The 15,888-nt window shown below is 41.3% G+C and overlaps 1 protein-coding gene across 3 annotated transcripts in view; it reads right to left on the bottom strand.

Annotated features, from left to right (window-relative positions):
* The window catches only part of JADE2 (jade family PHD finger 2), a 1,082,209-nt gene that overhangs the window by 317,906 nt on the left and 748,415 nt on the right, over positions 1–15,888 (bottom strand). For all 3 annotated transcript variants that reach the window (XM_073620794.1, XM_073620796.1, XM_073620797.1), the window contains 2 exons: positions 10,015–10,182; positions 7,658–7,774 (listed from right to left, as the gene is read on the bottom strand). In XM_073620794.1, coding sequence (XP_073476895.1) covers positions 7,658–7,774; positions 10,015–10,182 — 285 coding nt within the window. The remainder of the gene's footprint in view (positions 1–7,657; positions 7,775–10,014; positions 10,183–15,888) is intronic.

The following is a 15,888-nucleotide window of genomic DNA, read 5'->3' as shown; positions in this document are numbered from 1 at the left end:
GAGCTAAATTGAGGAAAAGGACCTCCAAGGTAGTATTCTCAGGAATACTACCAGTACATCGAGCCACACCAGAAAGGCAGGGGGAGATTAGGGAAGTAAACAAGTGGCTGAAGAGCTGGTGTAGTAAGGAGGGGTTTGGGTTCCTGGAGGACTGGCCCGACTTCTCATCGATAACCGGTACTATAGAAGGGACGGATTGCACCTAAATGAGGAGGGTGCAGATCTGCTGGGAATGAAGATGGCCAAAAAGTTAGAGGGGTTTTTAAACTAGACAATGGGGGGAGGGTCCAGAGGTAGAGATAGTCAGCGCTGAAGATATTCCAGAGGGTAGTATTGGGGGCATTAGTGGTAGGTTGACCAAAGCACAAAAACACAAGGTGAGTATAGTAGCAAGTCCTAGTTGCAATCTTGAAACACCCAATACGAGAACAATATGCGACCGGTCTAAACTATGTGGCATGTTCACCAATGCCAGGAGCATGGCAGACAAGATGGGTGAACTAGAGATACTGTTGTACGAGGAGGATTTGGATTTTGTGGGAATTTCAGAGACCTGGTTCAACAGCTCTCATGATTGGCTGGCAAACATTCAAGGGTATACCCTTTACCGCAAGGATAGAGAGGGTAAAAAAGGGGGAGGGGTATGCCTATATATCAAGAATATTGTACAAGTGAATGTGAGAGATGACATCACTGAGGGAGCTAGGGAGGAGGTGGAATCTTTATGGGTAGAGCTCCAAAGGGATGAAGCTAAGGGGAAAATAATACTGGGAGTATGCTATAGGCCCCCTAACCTGAGGGGGGAAGTGGAGACAGATCTCCTATCACAATTTGGGTTAGCAGCAAGGATGGGAAGTGTTATCATAATGGGGGATTTTAATTATCCAGACATAGACTGGGCGGAGGGAACCGCGCATTCATTTAAAGTGGATGTAAACCCAATGTCATCCTTTCTAAACTACTGCCATAGGGGTTATCTATAAGGATATACATGCCTCCTGCATATATCTTTACCTGTCAAATGTCTCGCCTCTGTCTGTTATTAGACCCGAAAAACTGCATATTCTGTGGGTGGGTCTGTTGTCTGGAGCTCGGTGGGTGGAGTTGTGATGTCAGTAGACTCCCCGCCCACCTCTACACTCCCCTTGTCAATATGCATTTTCTCCTGTGTATATTTCTTACACTGAACTTCTGCTATGATCTCTAACATCCAGTGAAAAGACAGGAAAGTAACCACATGATGTATGATAAAAAAAAAAATATTTTGGGTTTACATCCACTTTAAGGCTCGCCAGATCCTTAATGTCTTGCAGGGCAATTTTATGGGTCAGATGGTAGACGCACCAACTAGAAAAAAAACATTACTGGATCTACTGATTACCAACAATACAGACCTGATAACGGATGTGGAAATACGGGGCAATTTAGGTAACAGCGATCACAGGTCAATTAGTTTCAGTATAAATCACACAAATAGGAAACATAAAGGGGATACAAAGACACTGAATTTCAAAAGAGCCAACTTCCCTAAACTACATCCTTGCTAAAAGGCATAAATTGGGATAAAATATTAGGAACAAAGAATACGGAGGAGAGATGGGTTTGCTTTAAGAGTATATTAAATAAGGGCATTAGCCAATGTATCCCATTGGGTAATAAATTTAAAAGAGCGAACAAAAGTCCTGGATGGCTTAACTCCAATGTAAAAATGCATATAAAATCAAAGGAGAAGGCCTTCAAAAAATACAAGGTTGAGGGATCATCCTCAGCATTCAGACTTTATAAAGAATGCAACAAGAAATGTAAGGGTGCAATTAGGACGGCTAAGATAGAACATGAAAGACACATAGCGGAGGAGAGCAAAAAAAATCCCAAGAAATTCTTTAAGTATGTAAACAGTAAAAAAGGAGGACAGACCATATTGGACCCATAAAGAACGAGGAAGGACATCTGGTTACAAAGGATGGGGAGATGGCGAAGGTATTGAATTTATTCTTCTCCTCAGTCTTCACGAGTGAATCGGGGGGCTTCAGTAACCAAAACTGCAGTGTTTATCCTCATGACACAACACAGGAAGCACCTCCATGGTTAACAGAGGACAGAATTAAAATTAGACTTGAGAAACTTAACATTAATAAATCACCAGGACCAGATGGCTTGCATCCGAGGGTACTTGGGGAACTCAGTCAAGTGATTTCCAGACCGTTATTTCTAATTTTTACAGACAGCCTACTGACTGGAATGGTACCAGCTGATTGGAAAAAAGCCAATGTAGCACCAATATTTAAAAAGGGCCCAAAATACATCCCTGGGAATTACAGACCAGTTAGCCTAACATCAATAGTATGTAAACTCTTGGAGGGGATGATAAGGGACTATATACAAGATTTTAGTAATGATAACGGTATCATTAGCAGTAATCAGCATGGATTCATGAAGAATCGTTCCTGTCAAACCAATCTACTAACTTTCTATGAGAAGGTGAGTTGCCATCTAGATAGAGGAAGGCCCGTAGACGTGGTGTATCTGGATTTTGCAAAAGCATTTGACACAGTTCCCCATAATCGTTTACTGTACAAAATAAGGTCCGTTGGCATGGACCTTAGGGTGAGTACATGGATTGAAAACTGGCTACAAGGGCGAGTTCAGAGGGTGGTGATAAATGGGGGGTACTCGGAATGGTCAGGGTGGGTAGTGGGGTTTCCCAGGGTTCTGTGCTGGGACCAATCCTATTTAATTTGTTAATAAACGACCTGGAGGATGGGATAAACAGTTCAATCTCTGTATTTGCAGACGATACTAAGCCAAGCAGGGCAATAACTTCTCCGCAGGATGTGGAAACCTTACAAAAAGATCTGAACAAATTAATGGGGTGGGCAACTACATGGCAGATGAGGTTCAATGTAGAATATGTAAAATAATGCATTTGGGTGGCAAAAATATGAATGCAATCTATACACTGGGGGGGGGGGGGAACCTCTGAGGGAATCTAGGAGGGAAAAGGACCTGGGGGTCCTAGTAGATGATAGGCTCAGCAATGGCATGCAATGCCAAGCTACTGCTAACAAAGCAAACAGAATATTGGCATGCATTAAAAAGGGGATCAATTCCAGAGATAAAACTATAAAATTCTCCCACTCTACAAGACTCTGGTCCGGCCGCACCTAGAGTATGCTGTCCAGTTCTGGGCACCAGTCCTCAGGAAGGATGTACTGGAAATGGAGTGAGTACAAAGAAGGGCAACAAAGCTAATAAAAGGTCTGGAGGATCTTAGTTATGAGGAAAGGTTGCGAGCACTGAACTTATTCTCTCTGGAGAAGAGACGCTTGAGAGGGGATATGATTTCAATATACAAATACCGTACTGGTGACCCTACAATAGAAATAAAACTTTTTTGCAGAAGAGAGTTTAACAAGACTCGTGGTCACTCATTAAAATTAGAAGAAAAGAGGTTTAACCTTAAACTACGTAGAGGGTTCTTTTCTTTAAGAGCGGCAAGGATGAGGAATTCCCTTCCACAGGCGGTGGTCTCAGCGGGGAGCATCCATAGCTTCAAGAAACTATTAGATAAGCACCTGAATGACCGCAACATACAGGAATATGCAATGTAATACTGACACATAATCACACATAGGTTGGACTTGTGTCTTTTTCAACCTTGCCTACTATGTAACTATATGAGCATCTCTGGAGAGACCTAAAAATGGCTGTCCACCAACGTTTACCATCCAACCTGACAGAACTGGAGAGGATCTGCAAGGAGGAATGGCAGAGGATCCCCAAATCCAGGTGTGAAAAACTTTTTGCATCTTTCCCAAAAAGACTCATGGCTGTATTAGATCAAAATGGTGCTTCTACTAAATACTGAGCAAAGGGTCTGAATACTTAGAACCATGTGATATTTCAGTTTTTCTTTTTTAATAAATCTGCAAAAATGTCAACAATTTTGTGTTTTTCTATCAATATGGGGTGCTGTGTGTACATTAATGAGGAAAAAAATTAACTTAAATGATTTTAGCAAATGGCTGCAATATAACAAAGAGTGAAAAATTTAAGGGGGTCTGAATACTTTCCGTCCCCACTGTATATCCAAAAAAGACCAATCCGGCTTTATAAATGAATGGCAACCATTAGATCAGATTCATCGGTCTATAGCATTGCTTTCTGTGGTACGTTCCAAGTGGGATACTCCTTTATCTAGGGAACGATTACTTCTTTCATTGGACCTTCATAAGGCCTTCGATAGCTTAAATTGTGACTACTTATTTACCACTTTAGAGGCCTTTTTTAACTCTACCTTTATTTTGCTATTGAAAATGCTTTATAGTAATCCGTTGGCCCAGGTTTCCATTAGGGGTTAAAGGTCGTTATTGTTTCCTATCCGACAATTTAACAAGACATGGTTGTCCACTTTCCCCATTTCTATTTGCATTGGCGATTGAACCCTGAGCTATAGCAATCCAATCTCATCCTAGTATACATGGCATATGTTGTGGGCAACAGGAGCATAAATGCTCCTTGTTTGATGACGACATCCTCATGTATATCACTAAGCCTCAGATTACCCTACCTAATTTGCTGACATTGTTACACCAATTTTGCCAGCTCTCAGGGCTTTCTTTGAATACCCAAAAAACAACAGCTCTTAATTCTTTTTTACCTCCCTCAACGGCGCTGACCTTACGAAATACCTATTGTTTTCAATGGGCTTTAAACTCCCTTCCATATTTAGGCATCCAACTGACATCTTCAATCGATACTCTTTATCAGGCTAATTATCCTCCGCACTTTCGTCAACTTTGGGAAGCTCTACGACGATGGGCAGACTGACTGCCCCTTATCTTGGTTTGGCAGAATCAACTCTATTAAAACGACATTTCTACCCAGGATACTTTATTATTTTAGAACCTAACCAACTGCTGTCCCAAGGTGAGAGCTACAGTGTTTACAAACATCGAAAACCCTTGTCATCTCCACATACCCCTCTGGCGCTCTTGTTCTGCAACCCTGAGTTGTCACCCGGGCTGACTCTGATGCCATTCCTATGGTAGCTTAACAAGGGACTTTTTAGGATAGGCGAATACCTCAATGGGGATCAACCATACTCTTTGCAATATTTTAAGGATACGTTGCAAATGCCCTCTGGTGAAATATTTTGGTACAATCAGCTTATCTCTTTTGTACAATTTAAACTTAATTTGCAAGAGGGACCCCTTACACTTACAAATTTTGAATTATATTGTCAAACAAAAGGCCTCCTATGGGGTGGATAGCTATGATGTACGTCACGCTTACTGACCCGACTAAGCTCCCTTATATGAATCAATGGAAACAGGACTTGAATACTTTTGAATTATCCGATTGGCAAGATATTGCCTATGCTTTATACAAAGTATCTAGTAATACAACACTAATTGAAGCAAACTATAAAAAAAACACTCCTACGTTGCCATTTGGTCCCGACCACAGTAACGAGGATGCACACATCTGCATCCCCCACTTGCTTTAGTCGTTATGGCCAGATGGGTACATTATGTCATGTTTGGTGGCAGTGCCCTGTAGTCACCAGATTTTGGATTTGATTTGAATATTTAATTTGGTATATTCAGTGACGGGGGTTAATATCCGTAGATCCCCGGAACCAGCACTTTTTCAAAAGTTTCCTGATGAGGTCCCCAAAAAAAGTTGATAAAACATCATTACATATATATTTTTAGCAGCTAGAATAACTATTGCTAAATATTGGAAGCAGTCAATGATTCCCCTTGAATACGTGAAGAATAAACTTAACTGGATCATGGTTAATGATAGACTTACCTGTATTCTTCGCAATTCTACTAAGAAATTTGATGTGACATGGAATCCATGGATACAATACTTATCTGTAACTTAGTGAATTTCTGTCTGGCCCTCTTTTTCTTCTCTTTCTTTCGCTTTTCCTTGATCTACTCCCCTTTTCTCCTTTTCTCTTTTATATTTTTTTGTTTGTCTGATTTCTTCAATAACTGCAAGATTTTTTGATAGAACATATATCTCTATGCGGATGATACTCATAGGAATGTACACAGGGGTTTCTTTTCACCGGTCTCTTTTTTCCCCTTCCCCCTCCCCTCCCTACCCTGTCCCCTATCTCTTTTCCCCATGACATAGCCATTACCAGTACCACATATCAAAATGGCTCGATGGGATGTCACGCAGTCAATCACTAGTGGATTGGACATGTATTCCTTGACCCTATTGGTAATAACTTGTTTTGTTACCGGTATTCCCACCCAGAATGTTTAATGTTGAGATCTTCCTGTTTAACATTAGGAGGTCTTATGTCTATGAATATTTTGAGCAAAAAAACATTCCTGTATTTGTGTTCAGTTTAACATCTGTTTGCACTATTGTTAAAAGATTGTGCCTTTTATGACATTGTCTTTTTACTTAAAAAATTACTAAAATATTGAAATGTAAAATATACTTAATCATGTTATATAATTGTTCTAATGTATATTTAACATTTACATGTTTAACATAGAAATTAACCTTTAGATCTCAACACTATCCAAACTTTTACTTTTTTGGCTATGGTAGGGAAGGGTTAGAACTTCTATTGGGTTTTTATTGATGTGCTCTCAGTGTGGATATGTTCCCTCACTAGTCCAATTACAGGGACTTAAGAGGGGAAAAAAATGGAATAAAAGACTAGTCTAGAGCAAGTTAAGCATTTCAGTAGTAAAGGGGTGGCTTGGAACATCTGAGGCTTAATTGCTGTGTCACAACTTGTAGAACTTCTCCACATATCTGACTTCTAAAAGCTCGGAAGGTAAACAAATGGCAAATAGCTCTAATTAGAACAAAGATAGCAACAGAAAGCATTTTAGTAGCGAGCACGAAGCTTAGAACCTATGTGAGTTTAAATAGAACATAAAAGTGGAAAATGAGTCTTAACTACTTTTACTTTAAAAACAACCTGTACTAAGTCTGGACCTCTTCTGTGGTCTTGAAGGAAGCAGAATAGTTGTTGGATATCCGTCTCTAATACCCGGTCATATATTCCTGACCCCATAATCTGCCCTGTCTCAGATAGTTGTTGGCAAGTGTATGTCCAGGCTACAAAGCAATCTCATAAAATATATCCTGGTCATTACTGGCTCAAAAATGCACAAGACTTTTACACAATTATTGACACAGCCAAGCCAAAATTACTGTACCCAGGACCATAGAACCTAGCAGGAAGGAGGATACAGCCTTTTTGGACCATTTTATCTAGTCTAAGGAAAAATGGTTAGACCTTTTTTTCTACCGTATTTTAGTGCTTTAAATATGTGCAACAACCTACATCTGTTCTCTTATCTGTAAAATAAAAGTCCCCAGTCACCCACCTTTCCATCTTCTTTAAATATTTATTTAGGGACTTATTTTTATGTTCAGATAATATTTATGTAATTCTTAATGACAAGACTGGAGAAGCTACTAGCCAAGTTTGAACAGTGACATACAGCCCCATATAATGATTTTGTGTTCTGTTGCATTATTTTCCCTTTGTCATACTCTGTATAAAAAAAAGTCAAACAAATATATAGCCATGTCTGAATCTGAATTATACCAATCACTAGAAACTGTAACAGATGAGCGTATGTTAACAGTAACAAGGAAATGGATGACATACCTGAATACAAGTACCAGTGCATTCTTTGCACAGGCTACATGACAGAGCCCATCTGCTTGGTGGGATGTGTGAAATCTTTGTAATAGGCTCCATCTTTTCTGGACATCCAATGCTTACCTGAATAAGGGCAAATAATTGTCAGTCACCTCAAGCTGACCCATCATTAAAACTTGGGAACAAGTACATATACTCATATGCGCTCTTTCAGCTTGATGGAGAGAGAGTGGGCAATTAAAAACTCCCTTTCACAGGGGGTTCATGTGTGAAAGTTCATATACAGCACAAGAACTAATGGTGATCTTGGGTAAGCTGACTGTGGACAGTGCCGGCTCGTAATAAGCTAGAAGGGACTCTGTAGGATGCAAAAACACAAAGAGAGCAGCGCCATCTAAGTGCAGCAATTAGTAAACATTTTATTCCAAAAATACAAGTGGAAACTCACAGGATCAAAGAGACGTCAGTGCATGTGGTATAATTATAGAGGTTTGCCTGACGAAGGAACACGCATGCTCCGAATGCGCGCTCCTCCCCACTGTCTCTCCATCTGGAAGTGACGTGCACCGCCGCCCCAGAGCCGTTCTGAGTTTCCACTTGTATTTTTGGAACAAAATGTTTACTTATTGCTGCACTTGGATGGGGCTGCTCTCTTTGTATTTTTGCATCTTATAAAACTTGCCCTACACATTGATTTAGTCATGTCAGCATTAACAAATTACATTAATATTTATAACAAAAACACAGTTTTCATTACAAAAAAAAAACAAACTGCTCCTAAACCTAAAGAAGTTTCACGCATCTAGATCACTGGTTACTTATTAGCCTAGTGGAAGTTCCTTCTCATCAGGCATTGCAGAGTCTCTTTTTTTTTATTTGGACAGATCCAATGAGCTAAGAGGATTAGCAAAGCTAAAATCTCAGCATTGCCTTTTTACCTATTGAATGCCTCAGTACATATAAAATTACCTAGTGATCAGAGCCGGTACAAGGGGTGGGCGAGAGGGGCGGGTGCCCTGGGCGGAGTGTGAGAGGGGGCGGGTTGTTAGCAGGCATAAGAGTATCATTATCCTATGCCGGGCATCACTAAATTGCAGGCCGCGGTGCTGCTCTTTCTGGACCGCCGCGCCATTTAATCGCCGCTTTTGTCCCCAGCCTCCTCCGCTATCATTAGCTGAGTAGAGAGGAGCGGACGGCGGAAGGCGGGACAATTCCACACTGGGGGCGGGACCAGCACTGCGTGGAGAACGGTAGCTGCCTATTACGTTAATCGGGAGGTGATTGGCTGCTAGGAGGCGGTCCTTAGCAGCCAATCACCAGTTCGCTAATATGAAAAGTCAACCCGGCAGCTCCCGTGCCCCACCCAGTGCTGCTGTGCCTTCAGTTTAGGATTGTCCCACGGCTCCCGCCTCCTGCTCTCCGCTCTGTGAAAGGTAGGAGAGTGAAGGGAGGAAAATATATGGAACTGGGAAGGATGGGAAGCAGGGGAATGGGGTCAGTGCTGTGTGGAGGCGTCGTGTAAAGGGGGCAATACTGTGTGGGGTGATATGTAAAGGGGCAATACTGTGTGTGGGGTGATATGTAAAGGGGCAATACCGTGTGTGGGGTGATATGTAAAGGGGCAATACCGTGTGTGGGGTGATATGTAAAGGGGCAATACCGTGTGTGGGGTGATATGTAAAGGGGCAATACCGTGTGTGTGGTGTTACGTAAAGGGACAATACTGTGTGGGGGGGTGATATGTAAAGGGGGAAATACTGTGTGGGGTGATACGTAAAGGGACAATACTGTGCGGGGGGGGTAGTGTAAAGGGCGAAATACTGTGTGTGGGATGATATGTAAAGGGCAATGCTGTGTGTGGGGTGATATGTGAAGGGGTCAATACTATGGGGGTGATATGTGAAGGGGGCAATACTGTGTGTGGGTAATAATTAATTGAATTTGCATTGTTTTAACTACATTCTTGTTTTGAAACTTCATTCTTTCTTAAAAACGGGGGGGGGGGGGGGGGCGCAGTTTGCCATCTTCGCCCTGGGCACCAAATGGCCTTGTCCCAGCACTGCTATTGATTATAAGCTGGCAGAGCAAGAGAGGAGGCGGTGTTCCTCCACTGATAGATTCCTGGATACTGCTCCTGGTCCAAAGGGCTTAGTTCCAAGAAGCGTGGGCCTTATTGTCAATTTGGGCCAGAATGAAACTTGTGTACAGCATAAACCTAGAATTCAGGGATGCTAAATATACATAAACATATATTTTCTCTATTCATAGAATGAGCTGAAGGGTAAACGTAAGCAGAGAATGAACGTCTGCACACGTTTAAAACAACTATCATTCTAGTAAACACACATTATATGTTGTCTTACTTCAGGTATCCATAAGGCACAGCTGACATGGACCCACTTAGTCCCACTTCTTGTAGGTTTTAAAGCTCCACCTCTCTTTGGGCATAGTAAACATTTAGCTTGAGCGCCCAGGGCACAAGATCGACATAGCCAATTTCCTGTGGGAACTTTCAAGATTCCGTAACAAGCCTGAAGAAAGAAAACAATATCAACTATAAACACCACAGTTATGACTAGAGAAACTTATCGAAATTATACTAGGCAGCTAGGATATAAACTAAGATTGTAACCACTGACAACAATAGTACACCGAGGTAAACATATTTATTTACCTGTAAGTAAAATTTGAAATTTCCTTTGAGTAATATTAATATTGTAACTAGGATAATGAGTGCTAGCAAGGTTGAAGGTTTTGTGCAGTGCACAGTGTGCAATATGTATAGCGTGAAGGAGCAACAGCTCTAGGATGAATACCGATGCAACAGATGTGAGTGGGTTGGCCTTCTGGAAGCTCACATTAGAGATCTGGAGGAGCAAGGTACAACACTGGGCAGACCTGACAACCATGAATGGGGTCTTCTGCTCACCAAGCAGGTGCTTAATGGTGTTGATGTGGAGGGTAGAGGGGATTATCAGGTAGGAATTTGTGTTACTGTAGACAGAGGGCGTGTTAGGGGCTCACAGAACTCTAACTTTAAGAGAGCAAATTTTCCAAGGCTGAGGGCAGCTCTCCAAGACTTAGACTGAGAAGGAATATTGGCATCGATGAACACAAAACAGAAATGGAAATTCTTCAAAACGTCTGTATGTGAACACATTGCAAAAAAGGCTAAAATTAAAACCTGTGGCTTGTGGCCAAAGTTAAAAAAAAAAAGATATAAATAATAGAAAAAGATCTTTTAAAAAATGTAAAAAGGAAGGAACACTATTATCATTTAAATGTTACAAAAAATATAACAGAATATGTAAAACGGAAATGAAGGCCACAAAAATTCAAAACGAACGACAGATTGCAAACGAGAGTAGGACAAACGCCAAAAAAACTTTAAATATTCTAATAGTAAAAAGGTTGGGTCTGAGCATGTAGGCCCTTTACAAAATAATCTGGAGTGGTTGACTGGGGACAAAGAGAAAACAAATTTATTAAATACCTTCTTCAACTCTGTGTATACAAAGGAGCATGGGGAAGCTTGTGTCCATAATGGGGATGATATTGACTCGTGCCCACATGATCTCCTGTGGCTTAAAATTGATATGGTCCAGAAATATTTAAACAGAATAAAGGTTAATAAAGCACCTGGATCAGATGGCATACAACCATACGTCCTAAAAAAAATTGAGCTCTCTCATTTCAAAGCCATTGTTTCTAAATTTTAGGGACATTTTAATAACTGGCATAGTACTAATGGATTGGCCAATTTTGGTGCCTATATTTTAAAAGAGGTCAAAGTCTTTACCAAGTAACTATAGATCTGTAAGTTTAACTTCTACTGTACATTTGCAAAGATACTGGAGAGTTTCATAAAAGACCACATAGATGAGTTTTTGCTATAAAAAAAATATTTTAAGAGGTAAGCAAAACCTTTGTCAAAGGTATGGCTGTGGATATAGTATACTTGGATTTTGCAAAAGCGTTTGATACAGTCCCCCACATACAGCTAATATATAAGGTAAGGTCTACAGGCTTAGAAAAATCAGTTTGTAAATGCATAGAAAACTGGCTAAAAAACCGTATTCAGAGATTAGTGGTTAATGATTCATACTCTGAATAGTCTAATGCCCCGTACACACAATCGGAAATGCCACCAGCAAAACTCCGATGAGAGCTTTTGGTCATAAAATGCGACTGTGTGTATGCTCCATTGGACTTTTGCTGGCGGAATTCCAGCTAGCAAAAGATTAACCACTTGAGCCCCGGACCATTATGCTGCCTAAGGACCAGAGGTCTTTTTCCAATTTGGCACTGCGTCGCTTTAACTGCTAATTGCACGGTCATGCAATGCTGTACCCAAACGAAATTTGCGTCCTTTTCTTCCCACAAATAGAGCTTCTTTTGATGGTATTTGATCACCTCTGCAGTTTTTATTTTTTTGCGCTATAAACGGAAAAAGACCGAAAATTTTGAAAAAAAATGATATTTTCTACTTTTTGTTATAAAAAAAAATCCAATAAACTAAATTTTAGTCATACATTTAGGCCAAAATGTATTCGGCCACATGTCTTTGGTAAAAAAAATGTCAATAAGCATATATTTATTGGTTTGCGCAAAAGTTATAGCGTCTACAAACTAGGGTACATTTTCTGTAATTTACACAGCTTTTAGTTTATGACTGCCTATGTCATTTCTTGAGGTGCTAAAATGGCAGGGCAGTACAAAACCCCCCCAAATTACCCCATTTTGGAAAGTAGACACCCCAAGGAAATTGCTGAGAGGCATGTTGAACCCATTGAATATTTATTTTTTTTGTCCCAAGTGATTGAATAATGACAAAAAAAAAAAAAAATTTACAAAAAGTTGTCACTAAATGATATATTGCTCACACAGGCCATGGGCCTATGTGGAATTGCACCCCAAAATACATTCAGCTGCTTCTCCTGAGTATGGGGATACCACATGTGTGGGACTTTTTGGGAGCTTAGCCGCGTACGGGGCCCCGAAAACCAAGCACCGCCTTCAGGATTTCTAAGGGTGTAAATTTTTGATTTCACTCTTCACTGCCTATCACAGTTTCGGAGGCCATGGAATGCCCAGGTGGCACAAAACCCCCCCAAATGACCCCATTTTGGAAAGTAGACACCCCAAGCTATTTGCTGAGAGGCATGGTGAGTATTTTGCAGCTCTCATTTGTTTTTGAAAATGAAGAAAGACAAGAAAAAACTTTTTTTTTTTCTTTTTTCAATTTTCAAAACTTTGTGACAAAAAGTGAGGTCTGCAAAATACTCACTATACCTCTCAGCAAATAGCTTTGGGTGTCTACTTTCCAAAATGGGGTCATTTGGGGGGGTTTTGTGCCACCTGGGCTTTCCATAGCCTCCGAAACTGTGATAGGCAGTGAAGAGTGAAATCAAAAATTCACGCCCTTAGAAAGCCTGAAGGCGGTGCTTGGTTTTCGGGGTCCCGTACGCGGCTAGGCTCCCAAAAAGTCTCACACATGTGGTATCCCCGTACTCAGGAGAAGCAGCAGAATGTATTTTGGGGTGTAATTTCACATATTCCCATGGCATGTTTGAGCAATATATCATTTAGTGACAACTTTGTGCAAAAAAAAAAAAAAAAATGTGTCTCTTTCCCGCAACTTGTGTCGCAATATAAAATATTCCATGAACTCGATATGCCTCTCAGCAAATAGCTTGGGGTGTCTACTTTACAAAATGGGGTCATTTGGGGGGGTTTTGAACTGTCCTGGCATTTTATGTACAACATTTAGAAGCTTATGTCACACATCACCAACTCTTCTTACCACTTGAAGACAAAGCCCTTTCTGACACTCATTGTTTACATGAAAAAGTTATTTTTTTTTTGCAAAAAAATTACTTTGAACCCCCAAACATTATATATTTTTTTAAAGCAAATGCCCTACAGATTAAAATGGTGGGTGTTTCATTTTTTTTTTTCACACAGTATTTGCACAGCGATTTTTCAAACGCATTTTTTGGGGAAAAAAACACACTTTTTTAAATTTTAATGCACTAAAACACACCATATTGCCCAAATGTTTGATGAAATAAAAAAGATGATCTTAGGCCGAGTACATGGATACCAAACATGACATGCTTTAAAATTGCGCACAAACGTGCAGTGGCAACAAAATAAATACATTTTTAAAAGCCTTTAAAAGCCTTTACAGGTTACCACTTTAGATTTACAGAGGAGGTCTACTGCAAAAATTACTGCCCTCGATCTGACCTTCGCGGCGATACCTCACATGCATGGTGCAATTGCTGAATCACCGGCTGCATTCTCAGGTTCCCTGTTGAGACAGGAGAGCCAGAGAAAAACACGGAAGACGGTGGGGGGGGGGCATTCCCTCCCACGGCTTGTAAAAGCAGTCTAGAGGCTAATTAGCCACTAGGATTCCTTTTACATGAAAGCCGACCGCTGGCTGAAAAGAATGATACCAAGATGATACCTAAACCTGCAGGCATCATTCTGGTATAACCATTCAAAGTCGTGAATGGCGTACCTGAAGACAAAAAAATGGTTAACAATAAAGCACAGTAAAAGGTAAAGTATAAAAAATTGCATACCTGAAAAGCAAACATGATAAAACATAATAACAATAAAACATTGCAGAATAGAATACAGTAAAAAAGAGCAGAACAAGAGAGAGAGAATAGAGAGAGAGAGAACAATAAAACGACAACTATTTTTTTTTATTTTATATATATATTTTTTTTTTTTACACTTTTTTTGTAACTAACTTTTATAACGGTAACCGGTTCCAGGTTCGGGTCTCTCAAAATGCGATGGCATCTTGGGAGACCCTGTGAAAGTGTGCCTAGTCTGTGCAATGCTGTACCCTACGCTAATACTCAACTAGTGTATGGTAGCGTTCAAAACATTCACCAATGCAAAGACCAGGATTGTCAGGACAGGAGGGACAATAATAGAGGGTGTCACGCCTATATCCGCGCTTGCTGCAGACACGACATCTTTTTTGGGGGGGTTCGTTGGGTAGGGGTACTCGGGAGGACATAAAGAAAATGCCTCTCATGCAGCCGACTGCATTTGGTTGGGGATGTGAATGGGGGAAGTACGGGCGCTGCAGAAGCGGTGGGTTCCCAATTAGGATTGGCGAATGCAGCAGGAAGGGCACTATGGGCACGACAGGCCTGTGTTTGTCTTCTTGGTGGCAGCGGGACACTACTTGTGCTTGCCACCTCACCAGCTTGAACTGCACTTATGCACTTACAAAGGGGCAAAATGCAGGTGCTAGCAGGTATCTGGGCTGATCCCGCTAACACTGTGTTTTTGGGAACCCTAAACTGCTGGGGACGCTAGTATAGATCTGATCGGATCAGATATTGATCTGATCAGATACTATACCACTAAGGGAGGCGTATGCTGCGTGCGTGGGTGTTAGCGGTACTGGCGCTAATCTGACGCTGCCTGGGGCGACGCATATCACCGCCGGGCGATCAGGGGGCTAAACCTTTATTCGGTAATAAACGGCGGGTGCCCTGACACTATAAAAAATAAACAAATTAACCAGCGTCACCCGTAACAGTTATACGGTGATCAGTGGTGAAAGGGTTAACTAGGGGGCCATCAAGTGGATAAAACATTTATTCGGTAGTATTTGGTGGTTCCTGTCGCTATAAAACGCTGACGGCGAACCTAAATATTTAGGTCCCTAACTAGCGTCACCAGCGACACTAATACAGCGATCAGAAAAATGATCGCTTAGCGACACTGGTGACAGGGGGTGATCAAGGGGTTAAAACTTTATTAGGGGGGGTTAGGGGGGTATCCTAGACCTACAGGGGGGTAATACTAATGCCGCGTACACACGAGCGGACTTTACGGCGGACTTTGCCCGGCGGACTGGATTTCGTCGGACAATTCGATGTGTGTGGGCTCCAGCGGACTTTGTTTTCTCAAAAGTTGGACGGACTTAGATTTTAAACTTGTTTAAAATTTATCCGTTGAAATCGAGTCCGGTCGAAAAGTCCGCTCGTCTGTATGCTAGTTCGACGGACAAAAAGGCACGCTAGGGCAGCTATTGGCTACTGGCTATGAACTTCCTTGTTTTAGTCCGGTCGTACGTCATCACGTACGAATTCGACGGACTTTGGTGGATTGTGTGTAGGCAAGTCCGTTCATTCACAAAGTCCGTCGGAAAGTACGTCGAAAAATCCGCCGGGCAAAGTCCGCCGTAAAGTCCGACCGTGTGT

The sequence above is a fragment of the Aquarana catesbeiana genome, linkage group LG03, assembly GCF_042186555.1.
Source record: "Aquarana catesbeiana isolate 2022-GZ linkage group LG03, ASM4218655v1, whole genome shotgun sequence".
Classification (NCBI taxonomy): Eukaryota; Metazoa; Chordata; class Amphibia; order Anura; family Ranidae; genus Aquarana; species Aquarana catesbeiana.
Note: the sequence above shows the minus strand (reverse complement) of the source record. Positions and strands in the feature narration are given on the sequence as shown.